Raw genomic sequence first — 15117 nt, 5'->3', positions numbered from 1 at the left:
AGACAGGCTAATTAAGAGTTCTTCTTTGTCCATCTTATGTCTTTACAACTGATTCTAGTTTCCTGTTAGTTTTATAGGGTGTAGCCGTACCCCCTCATCCCAGTAAAGAAAATCATAAAGCGAGAGGATAACAGAACAAAAAAAAGCACTGGGGGAAAGGACTGTGGGTGGCGCTGGTCAGAGGATGACCTGGCATACAGGTACAGCGACCCTGGATAACCTCTGAGGACCCACAGCACAGTGATCCAGAGAGGACTCAGGAAACCACAGCCTGGAGGCCATGTCCAACCCACTGTTGTGTACATGGGAGTGTTACTGGCACAGCCATTGCGTACCGTTGTCGGTTTTCACATGATAACGTTCAAGACGAATAGCCTGTAAAGTCCAAAATATTTAATACCTGGTTCTTTATACAAGTTTGCTCATGCTTGGTATGAAGGTAAAGATATTAAAAGTTCTTTGATTTTTATTGGGCAAATAGCCCACAGATGATGTGTGTCATTTCTCAAAGATGCTGCTGAGGCATACATATGAGCAATAAGCCCAGTTGTCAAAGGTGAAAATTAGGTAGCACTAAATCCGAAATTCTGCTTCCTTCTCATTCTAGAAATTGGATGGTGGAAAAGCCAGCATGAAGTTTGCAGGTTTGGTTTGTTTCCTTCTGCTCATCATCTGTCAAACTGACTTTGGACAAAATGAAGAAGCACCTAGGAAGCAGCAGAGGAAGATGCACCACAGAAGACTGAGGGGCAGCTCCTCGCCTGCCCGCAGGTCCAGCAGGCAGCTGGGGGACCAGCGGACAATGGTCACACCTGGAGCAACACGTCCCGTGCTGAACCTGGACTACAGCACAGAGGAAAAGTTTGACTCTTTTCTAGGTTTTCTTGGAGTAGAATCAAGTTATAACGTGTTACCAGGTAAGAGCCCAGTGAGAGAAACAGAACCACCATGAGGACAATTTTCCAAAAAAAGTTTTTTTTTCATATTACTGTATTATCTTTTGGTTTAATCTAATGATAAAGTTTGAAATAATTTAAAATTTCATTTATAGAATGTAATTGTAACATAAAATTATTGGAAAAGAAAAAAGTTATCCCACAACTATGTTTATAAAACCCAGTTACTATTTTCGTTTATTAATTTCTAGTCTGTTTACTGTGCCATGTATTTGACATAGTTGTATTCCTAATATAGATAATATACATAAAAAGTTGTAAGCTGCTTTTTCATTTATAGTGATAGATCATATAGGATACAGAAATAAATTGTTCGGATGACTCTATGAACACAGGGCTGTTAACCAGGGCCTGAGTTAGGCGAGCACAGTGGGGAGGGGAGGGCAGATCGAACGTGAGAGGCCCCCCGAGGGTGGGAGTTGGGGATGGTAGCTCGTCCCACAAAGGAGAGGTATCAGAAGTGATACTGGGTCGGAAGGACAGCGTCTCCCCTAACATTCAAATCAAAGCAGGCTGTCTAATGGCCTTCTTGGGTGACACACTCACCCACCTGTGTGCAACGCTGTGCATTGGAAATGGAGGCACTGAAGGCCGCTGCACTGTGCACGGTCCAAGGATGAACATGGAGGCATGGGAGCTGTCCTTCCGTAACACAGCAGTTCTCAAAGAAGGGACAGGTGCCATGTCTCCTTGGGAGCCAGTGTCAGAGGCACTGCAGAGGCAGGCTCTGTGGCCTGGCTGTCCTGTCTGCACACCGGCAGGTCTGGGGCGTGGGCTCACCCCTGGGGCTGCCCCTGCCCTGCTCTCTGGCACCGGATGGAGCTGCACTGCCGCGTCTCTTCGGAAATTAGGTACGGCCATCTCATTTGCTGTGGTCAACATAATGAGACGCTTTTGGGGCTTGTCTGGGATTTGCAAACTCCCATTCTCTCTGCTTTGGCCATCAGGGCAGCCTGCTTGCAGATGAAGCCCGCTGATTATTCCTGGGTGGCCATCCTGTGCAGAGGCCGTGTGCCCACACTGGACACACGGCATGGATAAGGAATCCCTGATGCCTGGGGTGGCGGATGCTGTTGTATAACTTAGTCACCCCGACAGGTACAGTGTGGAGGCGCAGTTCAGAGTCAGGCCACCAGGCTGGTCACTCTCAGAGCCTGAGTGAGAGGCTGAGAGAGCAGGCGGACGCCCCGCTGGGGGTTACATCTCTGGATCTATGTACTTTGTGTGCAAACACACGCAGGAACTTACTGTGTCCCTGCTTCTCTTTCAGGAAAGAAGGGACACTGTCTGGTAAACGGGATGACCATGTACAACAAAGCTGTGTGGTCTCCTGAGCCATGCACGACCTGTCTCTGCTCCAATGGAAGGGTGCTTTGCGATGAAACCGTGTGCCCCCCTTTGACATGCCCCCAAACCATCACACCGGAAGGAGAGTGCTGTCCAGTCTGCGTGGATACTGGTATAAGTATTTAGCTGAAACAAAATATCACATGTGACAGAGTCTTCAACTTACATTTGTTTTTGTTTTGTCACTGCCTTAAGTTTTAAATTAAATTATGGTAAACTAGTCATCAAGGTACTGAAGATACTGGCACAGTGATGACAAACATAGACGTCACTTGGGAAAATGCATAGTAGGAGACGGAACTAAACGATCTAGGCTTTATAGTCCCAGCTCTGTCAGAATGAGTAAACTTGGACCAGACCACACTGCACACAGACTCTCAGCTTCAGGGAAGCAGTGACAAAGCTGACATAGCCCACAGTTCCCACATTACACGCGGGGTCTCCCTTAATCTGACTCAGGGTGGGTACATTTAGACCACCAACAAAGATGAAGAACTCTTGGGGAACAGAGGGAGAGGCGGTTTGCATCTGGAGAGAAAAGAGCCCAATGTGTCCAGCCTGTTCGCTCTCACTACTGCTCGGGTCATCTGGGGACATGTGCGAGCATGGCCCTGAAGCAGGGCCCACATCTTGGCCACGTGGCCTGGTGCATGTCTGCTGTCCCCTACGCTCATGGGGTTCATATCTGAGCGACAGACGACTCTCGAGAGGGAGGCGCAGGTCCCCAGGAAGAGCCTAGTTAGTGATTGATGAAATAAACAAACGTGGTAAATAATCTGATGGGAAAGAACAGAGACATCTTTTCCGGTCTACAGTTGAGGTAGATGGACGGTCACAGGGTGGGTGTCTACAGAGGCTGTCTACCAAGAAGAACTTCAGAATATTTAGGAATTGCATTTTGGTTTACACTTATTTTACTAAGGTATTATGCCTTTAAAAAACGTTACCAAATATACAGGCAAGATTTAGAAATTATCACACATTTTTCAAAGGACTTGGAATAATCTTGAAATGCTGTGGCTATTTTGGAAAAATAAACTTGGATATACAGGAAGGATTTTAAATGTTTCAATATGATAGCTTTAGTTTCCTTTCCTTAATTTTTTCCTGTTTTCCTTTTGCATGCTGTGCCAGAGATGTGAAAAAATAACTCACTGACTTTATAATATATACTGGACCAAAATCTCAAGTAATTCCTTCAAATAGTTACATTTTCTGAGTTCCTTTCCCGGGTGATTTATGTCTAGATGACTCAGTGAAGGTGCACGCACTGGAGTTCACTTCTCCCTGAGCTCCGGTGACTGTCGGGCCGGCCCCATTTGCTGCTCAGTGTGAACGCAGGCGAGCGTGTGCCGCTGACCATTCTGCCCCCATCATCACAGAACAGTGGGGAGCACCCCTGTGCACACTTACAACAGCATCATCTGAGTCCAGGAGGACTTCCAGAAGGTCACACAGTAAAAATCAGACTAGAGAGTCTGGGAGGGAGAAAGAGAAAAACTCTCTGTAATTCTAAATTTCAGAAGATGCTTTTGGGCCCTTGGGGCTGAAAGGAAACCAGACAAAAATAAAATAAATCTACAAACGAAAGCCAGTTTCACTACCACAAGCAAGCAAAATACACATTTCACTTTTTTATGTTTGGCGGTACAGACGCTTACACTGTTAATAACCCCAATTAACTGAGCAGTATCTACGATAAAGGTCGCACCTCATCACGTCGCAACCTCACACAGGACTGCTTATCACTGTGCATCATGTAACAACATTATTCCCTCTTTATTACCAGGTAGCCAGGCATTTTAGTAAAAATAAATATTAAGGCCACAGGCAAAACAAAAATTGCCTAAAACAAGTCTCAGAAATAAAATTTCAAAAGGTGTCTCATGTGTATATCACACTCAAGTACCTGGAGGGAATATTTACTAACCTCATTTTCACTATGATTTTTCCTTTTGCTAACGTCACAACCCACCTCTGTTGTGTCCCCATGGTTGGTAGCTTCTCCCCAGCCACTCAGTGGTACAGCCGTAAGTGATACAAGTGAATTTTCTGGTGATTCTTCAGAACAAAGAGAAGCAACCAACTTACCCTGTAAGCAACTGCCATCTTGTCCGCTGGAGATGAACCCAGTGTTGCAAAAAGAGGAACTTTGGTTTGAGGAGGATGAAGAAGAAATTAAAGAAGATAAAGATAAGGAGCAGAAGAAACAGACCGCTGACCTCGGAGAGCAGGGGAGACCCCTCAGTGAAGGGCGGAGCAGAGAAGGGGGAGAGCAGAGACCCCACGAGGAGGGGAGGCAGGCCCATCAAAGAGGACACCCAGCAAGGGAGGAGGAGGAGGAAAAAGAGGAAGGAGAGGGGGAGGACAATGACGACGAGGAGGAGGACGGCGATGACGAAGAGGAGCACGATGACACCATCAGAGGAGACGTGTTCAGGATGCCCTCCAGAACCCGGGTCCCCCCCTCTCCCAGACGCATGCCACCTCTGCCCAGCGGGTGCTCTCTGTCCTACAGGACCATCAGCTGCATGAGCGCAGGCCTCACACAGATGCCACCACTCACGGCACCAGAGATAACAAGCCTGGAGCTTGCTGGTAAGAGACGTGGACGCATGTTGTTCTGTCCTTGCCCTGTGAGAGTCCTACTTTAATTTCATAATATAAACTGATCCTAAACACTCTTCGATCATAGAAATAAACTTTGTGGAATAAACCGCATAGTTACGTGTAAGCAAATTTCTCCAAATCAAATCATGATTTCCCACTGACTCTCCCTCAAGTAGGCTTTACTGAGGTGTGGTAACTTATGGGACGTGTGCAGTTGTGTAACTACCCCACATTCAGGGTGCAGAAAACTCCCGTCCCCTCCCCACACTCTCTCGCACCCCTCCCCCCCCCCGCCCCTGGTCTCTGCTGAGGTGACACGCCTCCAGAGTTTGGCCATCCATGGCCATCACCCAAGTGGGGTCACATGGCACGCAGTCTTCCTGGCTGGGCCTCTTTCACTTGGTGTCTGGATGCTGCTCCTCAGGAGCCTGTGGGGCGCACAGAGACCACAGGTGCCAGCTGGAGGGTACGGGGTCAGGGCCAGTGTGGGGCGACCGTATGAACAGTTGCACAAACACCCACACACAGAGGCCCGTGTGGACCTGGTTTTCCTCTCGTTAATGCTGAGTGACAGAGTAAATGTGTGTTTGACTTTACAGGAAACCACCCACAGTTCCCAAAGCTGGCTGCGGCCTTGCTGCCAGAGATGCCCAGCACCCCCCACTGGCCTCTCCCTCATGTTAGCCGTTCAGGCGGGTATGGTGGGGTCTGGTCCTCCTCCCTGTTCATATGAGGTTACCGGAAGGGCTCTGAGCACACGGATGGCAGGACCAGGTGTGTGTCTGTCTGCCCTGAACACAAAGGGTAAGAGAATCTGAATGGGGTTTCGGATGTGCCTCAGGGGAAACCACAGAAATAAACTACCAGAGAAATAACAACTGACCTTGTAAACACACACACACACTCAACAGACAACGTCGGACACTGTGGTTCAGGACGGCCAGTCTGTGACAGGACACCACACTCGAATGATCCCTAGGGAACCCCCTCAGGCCCAGCAGCATCCACCCCCGCTCAAGGCCGGCACATCAGGTGCGCTCTGCCATAAGAAAACCCAATCCGTGCATGAAAAAGGAATGACCTGTGCCCAGTCATACTATCTTGGTTTTACAAGAAGGTCACCACCTGGTTTTTGTAGTACTCCCTGTTTCTGGGAAGCTCATTTTCTAGGTTTAAAATCATTGACTACTGCACTTAACTAAATGTCAAAACAAAATCCCATAAAATTAAAGCATGTAGAACAAACTTCTACAGATCGAGGCCACACAATTGTAACATTAGACCTGGAGGCCATGTGAGCTCCCCGTTCAGAGAAGGAGATTTCAGAAAGGTAAATGATGTGTCAGGATTTCATGGATAACAGTCTCCTCGGATTTCTGGCCCAGGGTCTAGGACACATCAAAGGGAAAGTATGCTTACATAGATCGTGTCCTTGTCTCCCCAGGGTAGAGCTCTCTCGCTATCTATGCACGCGCATGAGTACACGTATGTGTACGTGCACATGTCTGTGTGCACACGTGAGCCTAAGTTACAGCTGCTGTTTTCCAGGCAATGCCATCACCTCCATTCCTGATGAAGCATTTAATGGGCTGCCGAATTTGAAAAGGGTCGATCTGAGCAAAAATAATATCACCTCCCCGGGCATAGGGCCCAAAGCATTCAAGGTAAGTATACACACTCTGCCTGGTGAGTGATGACCCCCTCGGGCAGCTTTGTCCTGGCAGCAGGGAAGGGAAGGAGACTGAAGTGTTTTCACTGTGGCTTTTTCCCGAGAAAGTCTCCCCGTGATGTCCCTAAACCACTCAAGTTTTATCTTGATCAAGGTCTGTGGGTTTCCATGCTTCACCCATAGAGCACCAACAATGGCGAAATGACAAAACTAGTATTTTGAACTTATGGAGCAGCCTCTCCTCAAACAGCTGAAAGTATGTTTAAATATGGTCTTTTAGTACATGAGCAGAGCTTATCTAGAAACTTTATTTACATGTTCAGGCTAGAAAGAGCTTTGTGATTTTGTGCTGAGGGCAAGACCTGATGAACTTGTGGGCAGCACAGGGTTCTGGAGACACAAACGGGCTCAGATGAAAATCAGCACGGGACAGTGGGGGGAAAGACAAGGGCGAGAGGACAGGAAACAACAGAGAGTAAACCTCTGGAAGACTTGCGTTTGACTAAAACATTTCCTAAAATGGGAGAAAAGGAAAGAGGCCCAAGGAGTGTCAGGGAAGCAAAGGTGCAAACAAGAAAGAAGGGGTCTGTGTGTGTAAACAAATACACACGTGTGCTGTAAGAAGCCCAATGAAACACACTGCAACCCCCTTTAGGACCTTTGTACAAATTGCCGGGCACGAGTGTGCTCAGTTCCTGGCTCCCACGCAGTTTCTGGGCTGGGACAGGACAGGGCTCCAGGCACCTGTCCTGCTGCGTCAGCTGAGACTCACGCATCTGCTACGTTTGATCAGAAAGACAGACACATAGGAGAGCATCTCCTTTTATTGTTTTGGGGTCCTCTGTCCCCTTCCCAAACTGCTAAAGTTTGGCTACGTGCTGCTGAGTCACCAGTGAGGCGTCAGAGCTCTACAAGCACACAACCCCAAACACAGGCATGTGCCTCCCAACAAAACTGTGTGGGCACCACGAAGGAGCAGCCTGTGGTATTTGTAGCCACCGTGAAGAAGGTCCACAACACTTAGTGCTATTTTATGACTGTTCCCACTTAGCGTAACTAGAAAATTGAGGTGTGCAGATATATTATAAGAACTCAAACTGCTATCTTTTGTTTTAATTTTTTTAAATGTTTGTTTTTGAGAGAGAGAAAGAGCACAAGCAGGGGAGGGGTGGAGAGAGGAGACACAGAATCCAAAGCAGGCTCCAGGCTCTGAGCTGTCAGCACAGAACCCGACGCAGGGCTTGAACCCACGAGCTGTAAGATCGTGACCTGGGCTGAAGTTGGACGCTTAACCAACTGAGCCACCCAGGCGCCCCTCAAACTGCTGTCTTAATTGCTAGCATCCATGACAGATTCAGAGCACCACATAATCTAATTAACTTGTGTCTACTGCCGAGAAGGTGGAAACCTAAGATGTAGCCCAATGTGACTGGTCCAGTGGTGACAGGAGCTCTCTCTTGCTCACTAAAGCCACAACAGCAAAAACAGGTGAGTGGGACACAAAATCATCAGACACAGTTTGCTGACAATGCTTCCCGCAGGCACGAGTAAGGGCAGGCGGGTCCGTGAGGCTAAGTGGGGCTGCGCTCTGGGCACTCAGTGCCATGCGTGACTGCACATCTATACCAGATGAAAAGGTAACTCGAGATTCACTTTTTAAGCTTCTGAAGAAGTTACTTCGCCTGAATATGGACGGGAACAATCTGATAGAGATTCCTCCTGACTTACCATCTGCATTAGAAGAACTTAAGATCAATGACAACAGTCTGCAGGCTATCAGTGAAGAGAGCTTATCCGGTATGTTAACGTTTGGTTGATGTATGTCCTTACAGCCTTTTCCTCTGTGGTCGTGTGGAAACTTTATGTACAGTATTGCCAGATGCACTAGTGAGTTTTTTAGGCCACATCACCATTTACCTTGATAAAATTTATTTACTCCTCTCATGGTTGATTCTGGACCAAACTGAACAACTGAAGTTGTCACACTGTGAGCTCGGCCACATTGTGGCATAAAAGAGGCAGCACGACGCAAGCTGTTCACAAATGCTGGCTGGTGTCTCTGCTGAGGCCAAGTGCTGTGTCCAGACAAAGACGCCCAACTCTTCCTTCCATCCTCCCAACAGTCCAGCACAGCTCGTGAAGTACAGTGCTCACCACTTCCTATTTATCTGATTTGAAATATTTTAAGCCTAAAAAGAATAAAACAATTTTGTTATTTCTTTTTACTCCCAAAAAACCTCACGAGGAACAAAGCCCTTCCAGTGATGGGAAGAAAACCAGCAATCCTAAGAAATGCCAAGTCTGAAAAGTACAGAGTTCTGGAAATATTCTATTTCCAGATGGGACTGCAGGCGCACATGAAACACATCAATACACACAAATTGTGATAGGCTTTGTCATATGGAAAAGACACCCAGAAAGTGCAATTTCGAACTGCTAGGCGAAACAGAGGCCGAAGGAACACTGAATTTAGGCCAGCGCACTGATGGGTGTCTGCTAACTGCACGTGAGGTCACCTTTCTAGCTCCATTTTCTAGACCACGTGTTATAAGGCAGAAGCCCCTACGGGGAGCTGTGCTCACATATTCCTGGCAGCGGCTTCTCCACATGCTCCCTCCCTCACACATGTCTCCCCAGTCCAAGCACCGTAGAGGCCTCGGCCATGAGGAAGGCCTCAGGTGACGGTGCCCAGAGAGCCTCTACATTCTGTGCTGAGCCCTCTGCCGTGGGCCGTCAGCCAGCTGGCAGCAAGCAGGGTGCCCCTGAGCTCAGGCCTCCACCGCTGCCAGATGCTGCTCTTTCTGCAGGGAGGGAGGCCCCTGGTGTGGCCGCCAGCGGCCTGCTGCTCTCCACGTGCTCTTGTGGCAAGTCTTCACTCATGACCCTTCACGGTACAGACAGTTCCAGAGAAGTGGGCAGGAGCGGTGGTGCAGGGAGAGCAACAGCACGTGCAAAGGTGCACAGAAACAAAAGGGACCGGATGCTTCCGGGAGAGCACGCAGCCCCCAGCAGTGCTTGTGCGTGGCCACCACTCGCATTCTCCCGTGTCCGTGACCTGCCAGGTTGGCCCCCACCCCACAACGCCACAACGGGAAGGACTTCTACCAACTTCCTGCTTACAAACCCTCTTGCACTGCATCTACCCTACAGGAAGCTTCTCTAGTCCCAGCGTGTTGCCTGTCACATACAACATACACGTAAGCCAGGGTAACTGTAAACTCACGTATAACATCATGAACTCACACTGGGTGCTACGTTTCTCTCTCTCTCGTGAGGTCACGTACCAGCTATGGTCCACTTTTATTATCTGTTTTCCACGGGAAAACTTCCATTATGTTCTCAAACTTCAACTATGTTCTAGATAAATGGGCTAGATTCTCAGCACCTCTAGTTTCAGAAATTAGAGAGAACATGAGGAAATATAACCACTTATCAGTTCACTGGTTGGGCCTCCTACTTCCTCTCAGCCCTTCAAGTGACGCCACACGGGCTCGCAGACTAGCGTCCTGTCCTGCCGCCGCCGCCCAGAGGCTCCTCACTGCCTGGTGCACAAGGGGCCTGTGCCAAGGCTTGAGCACAGCCACCCAGTTCGAAACGGCCTGTATTCACCTGGCTGCCTCAGCCTCCCATTTCTCCCTGCGTCGTCCTGTGCTTGGGAGTCCAGCTTCACCACTCGTGTGGTCTGTGCCCCTGATGGTGCTGCCCCTTGCTCTTGCTTGGACAACGTCTCGCCTCTCTAATATAGCTAAGAGAGGGAACTGAGATGTACAGAGCACTCAGTGCAATGCCCGTTACTTGAGCTGAATATGAAAACATCCCTATTCTGGAAATCTTGGCCACCAAACCAACCCCAAAGTTACACCCTGAATGTCTGACTCAGATGCCTCTGGGTATCATCACTGCTGAGCCGTCCACTCTCCTTCAGGATTCCAGCTGATGTGGATCATGCCACTCCTGAGGCCAGTGGAAATGATGTAGGGAAACTTATTTGTATAAAGGCCTTTCTTGGTAGCTCAGTCTGAATGCGTGGAGAATTCTTGATCACTCTCCTTTCCAAACATGCATTTGGCTGCACTCTCTGCCAGGAAGTGAACAACTGTGATGAGAATTCACTGCTGTAACTCCCTTGTTCAGAGACTGACATTTGCCAGGCAGAGCACTCCCCTGTCCTCTGTCCATCCCTAATTATGCTGCTGTTTCATCTGGGCGTCCACGTCTTCGCCAATGCTTTAATGACCTCCACAACCTTCTACTGCTCACTTGGGCTCGCTGCCTCTGTGGGACGCCCTCACTCGATAGGCCTGTCTCTGCACTGGATCGTGCACCCAGCATCTTGCTAAGCTGGGCACCTAGGGTGCACAGAGCACTTGGGAAACAGCTCTGCAAGGGGGAGGCCAAAGAAGCGACATCTGCCCTCCAAATAAACTGAACATTTCACATGACATTTTGAAAGATACAGGACCTACAAGGTTTTTTGATTTTCTTCATATTCTGACAATTGTATTTTATTTTTTGTAGACCTAAATCAGCTGGTCACCTTAGAACTGGAAGGAAACAATCTCAGCGAATCCAACGTCAACCCTTTGGCTTTCAAATCTTTGAAGAGCTTATCCTACCTGCGTCTGGGAAGAAATAAATTCAGAATTATACCACAGGGGCTTCCGGCTTCTATTGAGGTACCACTATCTTTCTTCCAATGTTTTATGTTTTAAATACAGTCTACCTGAATTTAAAAAAAGCACTATTTTAAAACACCATTGTGCGGCAGATTAAATCCCATTTTGGTGCTATATACAGAATTTACTATGATTTCAACATTGTGTTTCCTCAAGCAATACACAATTTTAATTACTAGTAGAGACCCTTGATAAAGTGAAAATTGGTCTTCCTGACAGCTCTTGGGGGGAGAAGGGGGAAGATCAATGAGAACTTAAACAGAAACTACAACCTGCAAGAAAGCGTCCCAATTCCACCCAGTGCCCATCACTGCCTTCCCACCCTGTGCCCAGGCTGGAGCCTCACTGCCAAGTTCACACCCAACCTCTAGCACTGACAGCAGAGGTCTGGAAGACCCAGCGGGGCCCTGGCTGACTGCTCTGAACTCTGTTTCTGCCCTCCCTGCCAGCTGTGGGCCCACTGCCCACGGAGCCACTGGCCCAGGTCTGCCACGGCTGCCGCAGGGCCACCCTTCTTCATCCTCCTACTGGCAGATTAAGAGAGAAGTTTAGAATTTGTCAAAATTGTAAAGATTGAGGTTCCAACACTGGGCTTTATTTCAGAAAGACGTATAGACCCCTTACCCTATCCCAGACATCCTCAGTCAGGTTCTTTTGAGGGTGGGGTAATTTATAATTTTTTAAGTTAAGGTTTTAATACATAATGCACACAAGTAAAACACACGCAATTTGAATAATATGGAGGAGCAAAGGGTCTCCAAATGTGCCTGAACTCCTGTCCCACATTCTTCTTTCCAGAGGGCCCCTCTCACTGGTAGGGGAGGTGATGTCCATGCAGGTGTGTGTGCTCTGACCCTTCTAGGGCCCTGCTTCCCAGACAGAGTCTAGTGTCTGGACGAGTGTGCTCTGAGTGGGGTACACCTAGGTTAGAATTTACACTTTAAAGGCTCATGACTGATTCTAATATGCAACCAAGTTTGGGAACCACTGATTTGGTTCACCCCTAAATATGTATTAAGGTAAAAGCAAAAAGCTAAAGATTGCTTTACCTCTTCCTTTAAAAAAAAAAAAACAACTTTTTTTTTAAAGTTTATTTTTATTTATTTTGAGAGGGAGATAGAGAGCAAGTGGAGGAGGGGCAGAAAGACAGAGGGAAAGAGAGAATCCTAAGCAGGCTGTGCGCTGTCAGCACAGAGGCCAATGAACCCACGAACCATGAGATTGTGACCTGAACTGAAACCAAGAGTTGGACATTTAACCAACTGAGCCAGCCAGGAGCTCCTGCTTTACCCATTCCTAACAAGTAAGAAAATTAAATGAAAAGGGGAGGAAACTAGTACAATAGGAACAGAAAGTTAAACTGAAGATGTATATCAATGTCTGGTTCTAATTTCCAATAAGATTTTTGAGGGAAAACTCCCTCTAAGACCAAGGGAATTAAGGCAGCTGGCTGTTGAAAACAATAGCTCTAGCAAACTACCCCGATGTTAAATCAAGGCTCTTAATTAACTTTTCATTAAATTAATCTTAATACAAGCCAATCTAAAACCCTGACAGGCAGCACAGACTGGTGGGACACTGCCTGCCCCAGAGCTGGGACCTGGTGGGGACGTGTGTCTCTTGCGCATCAGGAGTGGGACCATGTGCCTTGTCATCTCTCCAGGCTGGGCCATTTCCACTAATGAAGGGGGAATGATCATTTCTACCTATTTTCCAGGGTTTTGAAGCCCAAATGAGATAATTTACATTAATAGGTTTTATAAACTAGAGAGCTTTATACAATTATTATGGTATGCTGTATTTTGCAACATTTTATGGTTAAAACCTTCATTTAATCCCATGACCATGAAAGGTGACACATTTTATTTCACTAATTAGTTAGAAAAGGACAACTTACAATAACAAACTCACTTGGAAAAGCAGTAGACTCTTCAGACAGTACTAAAGAGATCAGTCTACAACACCATCTTTCTCTCTCAAACTCAACCAACCAGCACGAAGAAAAATAGTCTGTTTTCTTAATTATAGGAATTATACCTGGAAAATAACCAAATTGAAGAAATAACCGAGATTTGTTTCAATCACACCAGGAAGATCAATGTCATTGTGCTACGACATAATAAAATTGAAGAAAACAGGATTGCTCCTTTAGCCTGGATAAACCAAGAGTGAGTATCCGCTGCTGTCTGACTGTCTTAGACAGTTTCTTCCCGCTGTCATTACTTCACGGGCTATGAATGAGCGACACCCTTTCATAGTGAACCCTCCCCCAAACCTGGCTATCTGATTGGAGCTTGTGGTATGGCTGGTGTTGAGGTGACCACAGTTTCTGTTACTTGGACACCCCACCCCAAGCCCAAGCGCTGAGTGACCCAAGTTCTGTCCACCTCACAGGTGGTCATGAAGTTGAAGCGAGGCCAGCCCTGCCCCTGCTGAGAAAGGAAGATGCCCCCTTACCCTTGTGGGACCTCACGGTCTCACGCCTCCAAACCCTTTCTCTGTCTCAAGTCTTATACAACAGGTGGAAAGGTGTGTGGCTGGAGAGGGAAGGCAGGAAGCAGGGTCTATGGCTGGCGTGGGGGTCTTGCCTGTCAGGAGGGCAAGACAGGCCATGGCGGGGCGGCGGGGGGAGCTGGGGAGAAGCCAGATTGGGCCGTGTGGGGAGGGCATGAGGGATCTGAGTGGCACGGTGGGAACAGGCATCTTTCAGGGGCAGGACAGAGGGATGAGACAGCCTCAGGTCCAGCTGAGCCCAGCAGGACATGGTGGTGGCAGGGTGACTCAGAAGCCACAGGGGAAGCTCCTGAAACAACCAGGCAGCCCCCTTTTCTCGACCCCCGTGTCACCACAAGCCCTACGTGCCAGGCTGTCAGATCAGGTGTGGAGCAGAGGTGGTTTCAGGGATAGGCAGCTGGACGTCTGACCCCAGAGACAGTGGTGGGTCCTGAGTTCACTACTGCCCCAGGAATGAACTTTCTTCCTGATCCCGGCGCTCTTTGCCCTGGAGCTGGAACAGCTGTGTGGTGACCAGGTAAGAGCGGGAGCCTCGCGGCCACCCTCACACAAAGGTCACTGCTGCACACCCAGTGGTGGCAGGAAAATGGCTGAGTATCCCTACGGTCCCTGCCCCACGCTCCACTCTGCTCACCCTTCTTTGCTGCAGAAATCTCGAGTCGATCGACCTGTCCTACAACAAGCTCTACCACGTCCCCTCCTACTTGCCCAAGTCACTGCTGCACCTCGTGCTCCTCGGGAACCAAATCGAGCGCATCCCTGGCTACGTATTTGGCCACATGGAGCCAGGCCTGGAGTACCTGTACCTGTCGTTCAACAGACTCTCAGATGACGGCGTGGACAGAGTCTCCTTCTACGGGGCATACCATTCTCTGAGAGAGCTGTTTCTGGACCACAATGACTTAAAATCCATACCACCTGGGGTACCAGAAATGAAAGCACTCCATTTTCTGAGGTTGAACAACAACAAGATACGGTAAATTTTGGCTTTTTCAAGTATCGATTTAAACCGCTGTGGTTGACAGAGTATATGATTAAACAACCATGACATGATGTCTGGGATTTACTTCTAAGGGGAAAAAAAGGACAAGAGGTCACATTGAACAAGATAGGCAGATGTTCATAATTACTGAAGGGGGTGATAGGCACTCAAGGATTCATCACAGCTTTTTTTCTCCTTTGGATATGTTTGCAAACTTCCATGGTAAAAACCTTCAGAATGGAACATTATTACCTAATACTGAGAACCTAAGGGGTGGGTTGAAGTGAGGCTTCAAGATGGGATATTACAGTGCTGCTCCTACCCTCATATGACATTTAAAACATTCTAATCTGATTAGAATCT

At 48.0% G+C, this 15117-nt stretch overlaps 2 protein-coding genes across 10 annotated transcripts in view; one reads left to right on the top strand and one right to left on the bottom strand.

Annotated features, from left to right (window-relative positions):
• LOC122474716 (centromere protein P) overlaps positions 1–15117 on the bottom strand; it is a 231176-nt gene that overhangs the window by 54803 nt on the left and 161256 nt on the right. The gene's annotated exons all lie outside the window — the stretch shown is intronic.
• Positions 1–15117, top strand: part of ECM2 (extracellular matrix protein 2) — a 38282-nt gene that overhangs the window by 18208 nt on the left and 4957 nt on the right. For 5 of the 6 annotated variants that reach the window (XM_043565774.1, XM_043565772.1, XM_043565775.1 and 2 more), the window contains 8 exons: positions 608–917; positions 2227–2415; positions 4305–4901; positions 6462–6577; positions 8244–8379; positions 11101–11258; positions 13287–13426; positions 14422–14748. In XM_043565774.1, coding sequence (XP_043421709.1) covers positions 632–917; positions 2227–2415; positions 4305–4901; positions 6462–6577; positions 8244–8379; positions 11101–11258; positions 13287–13426; positions 14422–14748 — 1949 coding nt within the window. In that variant the 5' untranslated portion in view covers positions 608–631. The remainder of the gene's footprint in view (positions 1–607; positions 918–2226; positions 2416–4304; positions 4902–6461; positions 6578–8243; positions 8380–11100; positions 11259–13286; positions 13427–14421; positions 14749–15117) is intronic. The other variant, XM_043565777.1, reaches the window with a different exon arrangement.

The sequence above is a fragment of the Prionailurus bengalensis genome, chromosome D4 (assembly GCF_016509475.1).
Source record: "Prionailurus bengalensis isolate Pbe53 chromosome D4, Fcat_Pben_1.1_paternal_pri, whole genome shotgun sequence".
Taxonomy (NCBI): Eukaryota; Metazoa; Chordata; class Mammalia; order Carnivora; family Felidae; genus Prionailurus; species Prionailurus bengalensis.
The sequence above is the reverse complement of the archived record's forward strand: the minus strand, read 5'-3'. Positions and strand labels throughout refer to the sequence as shown.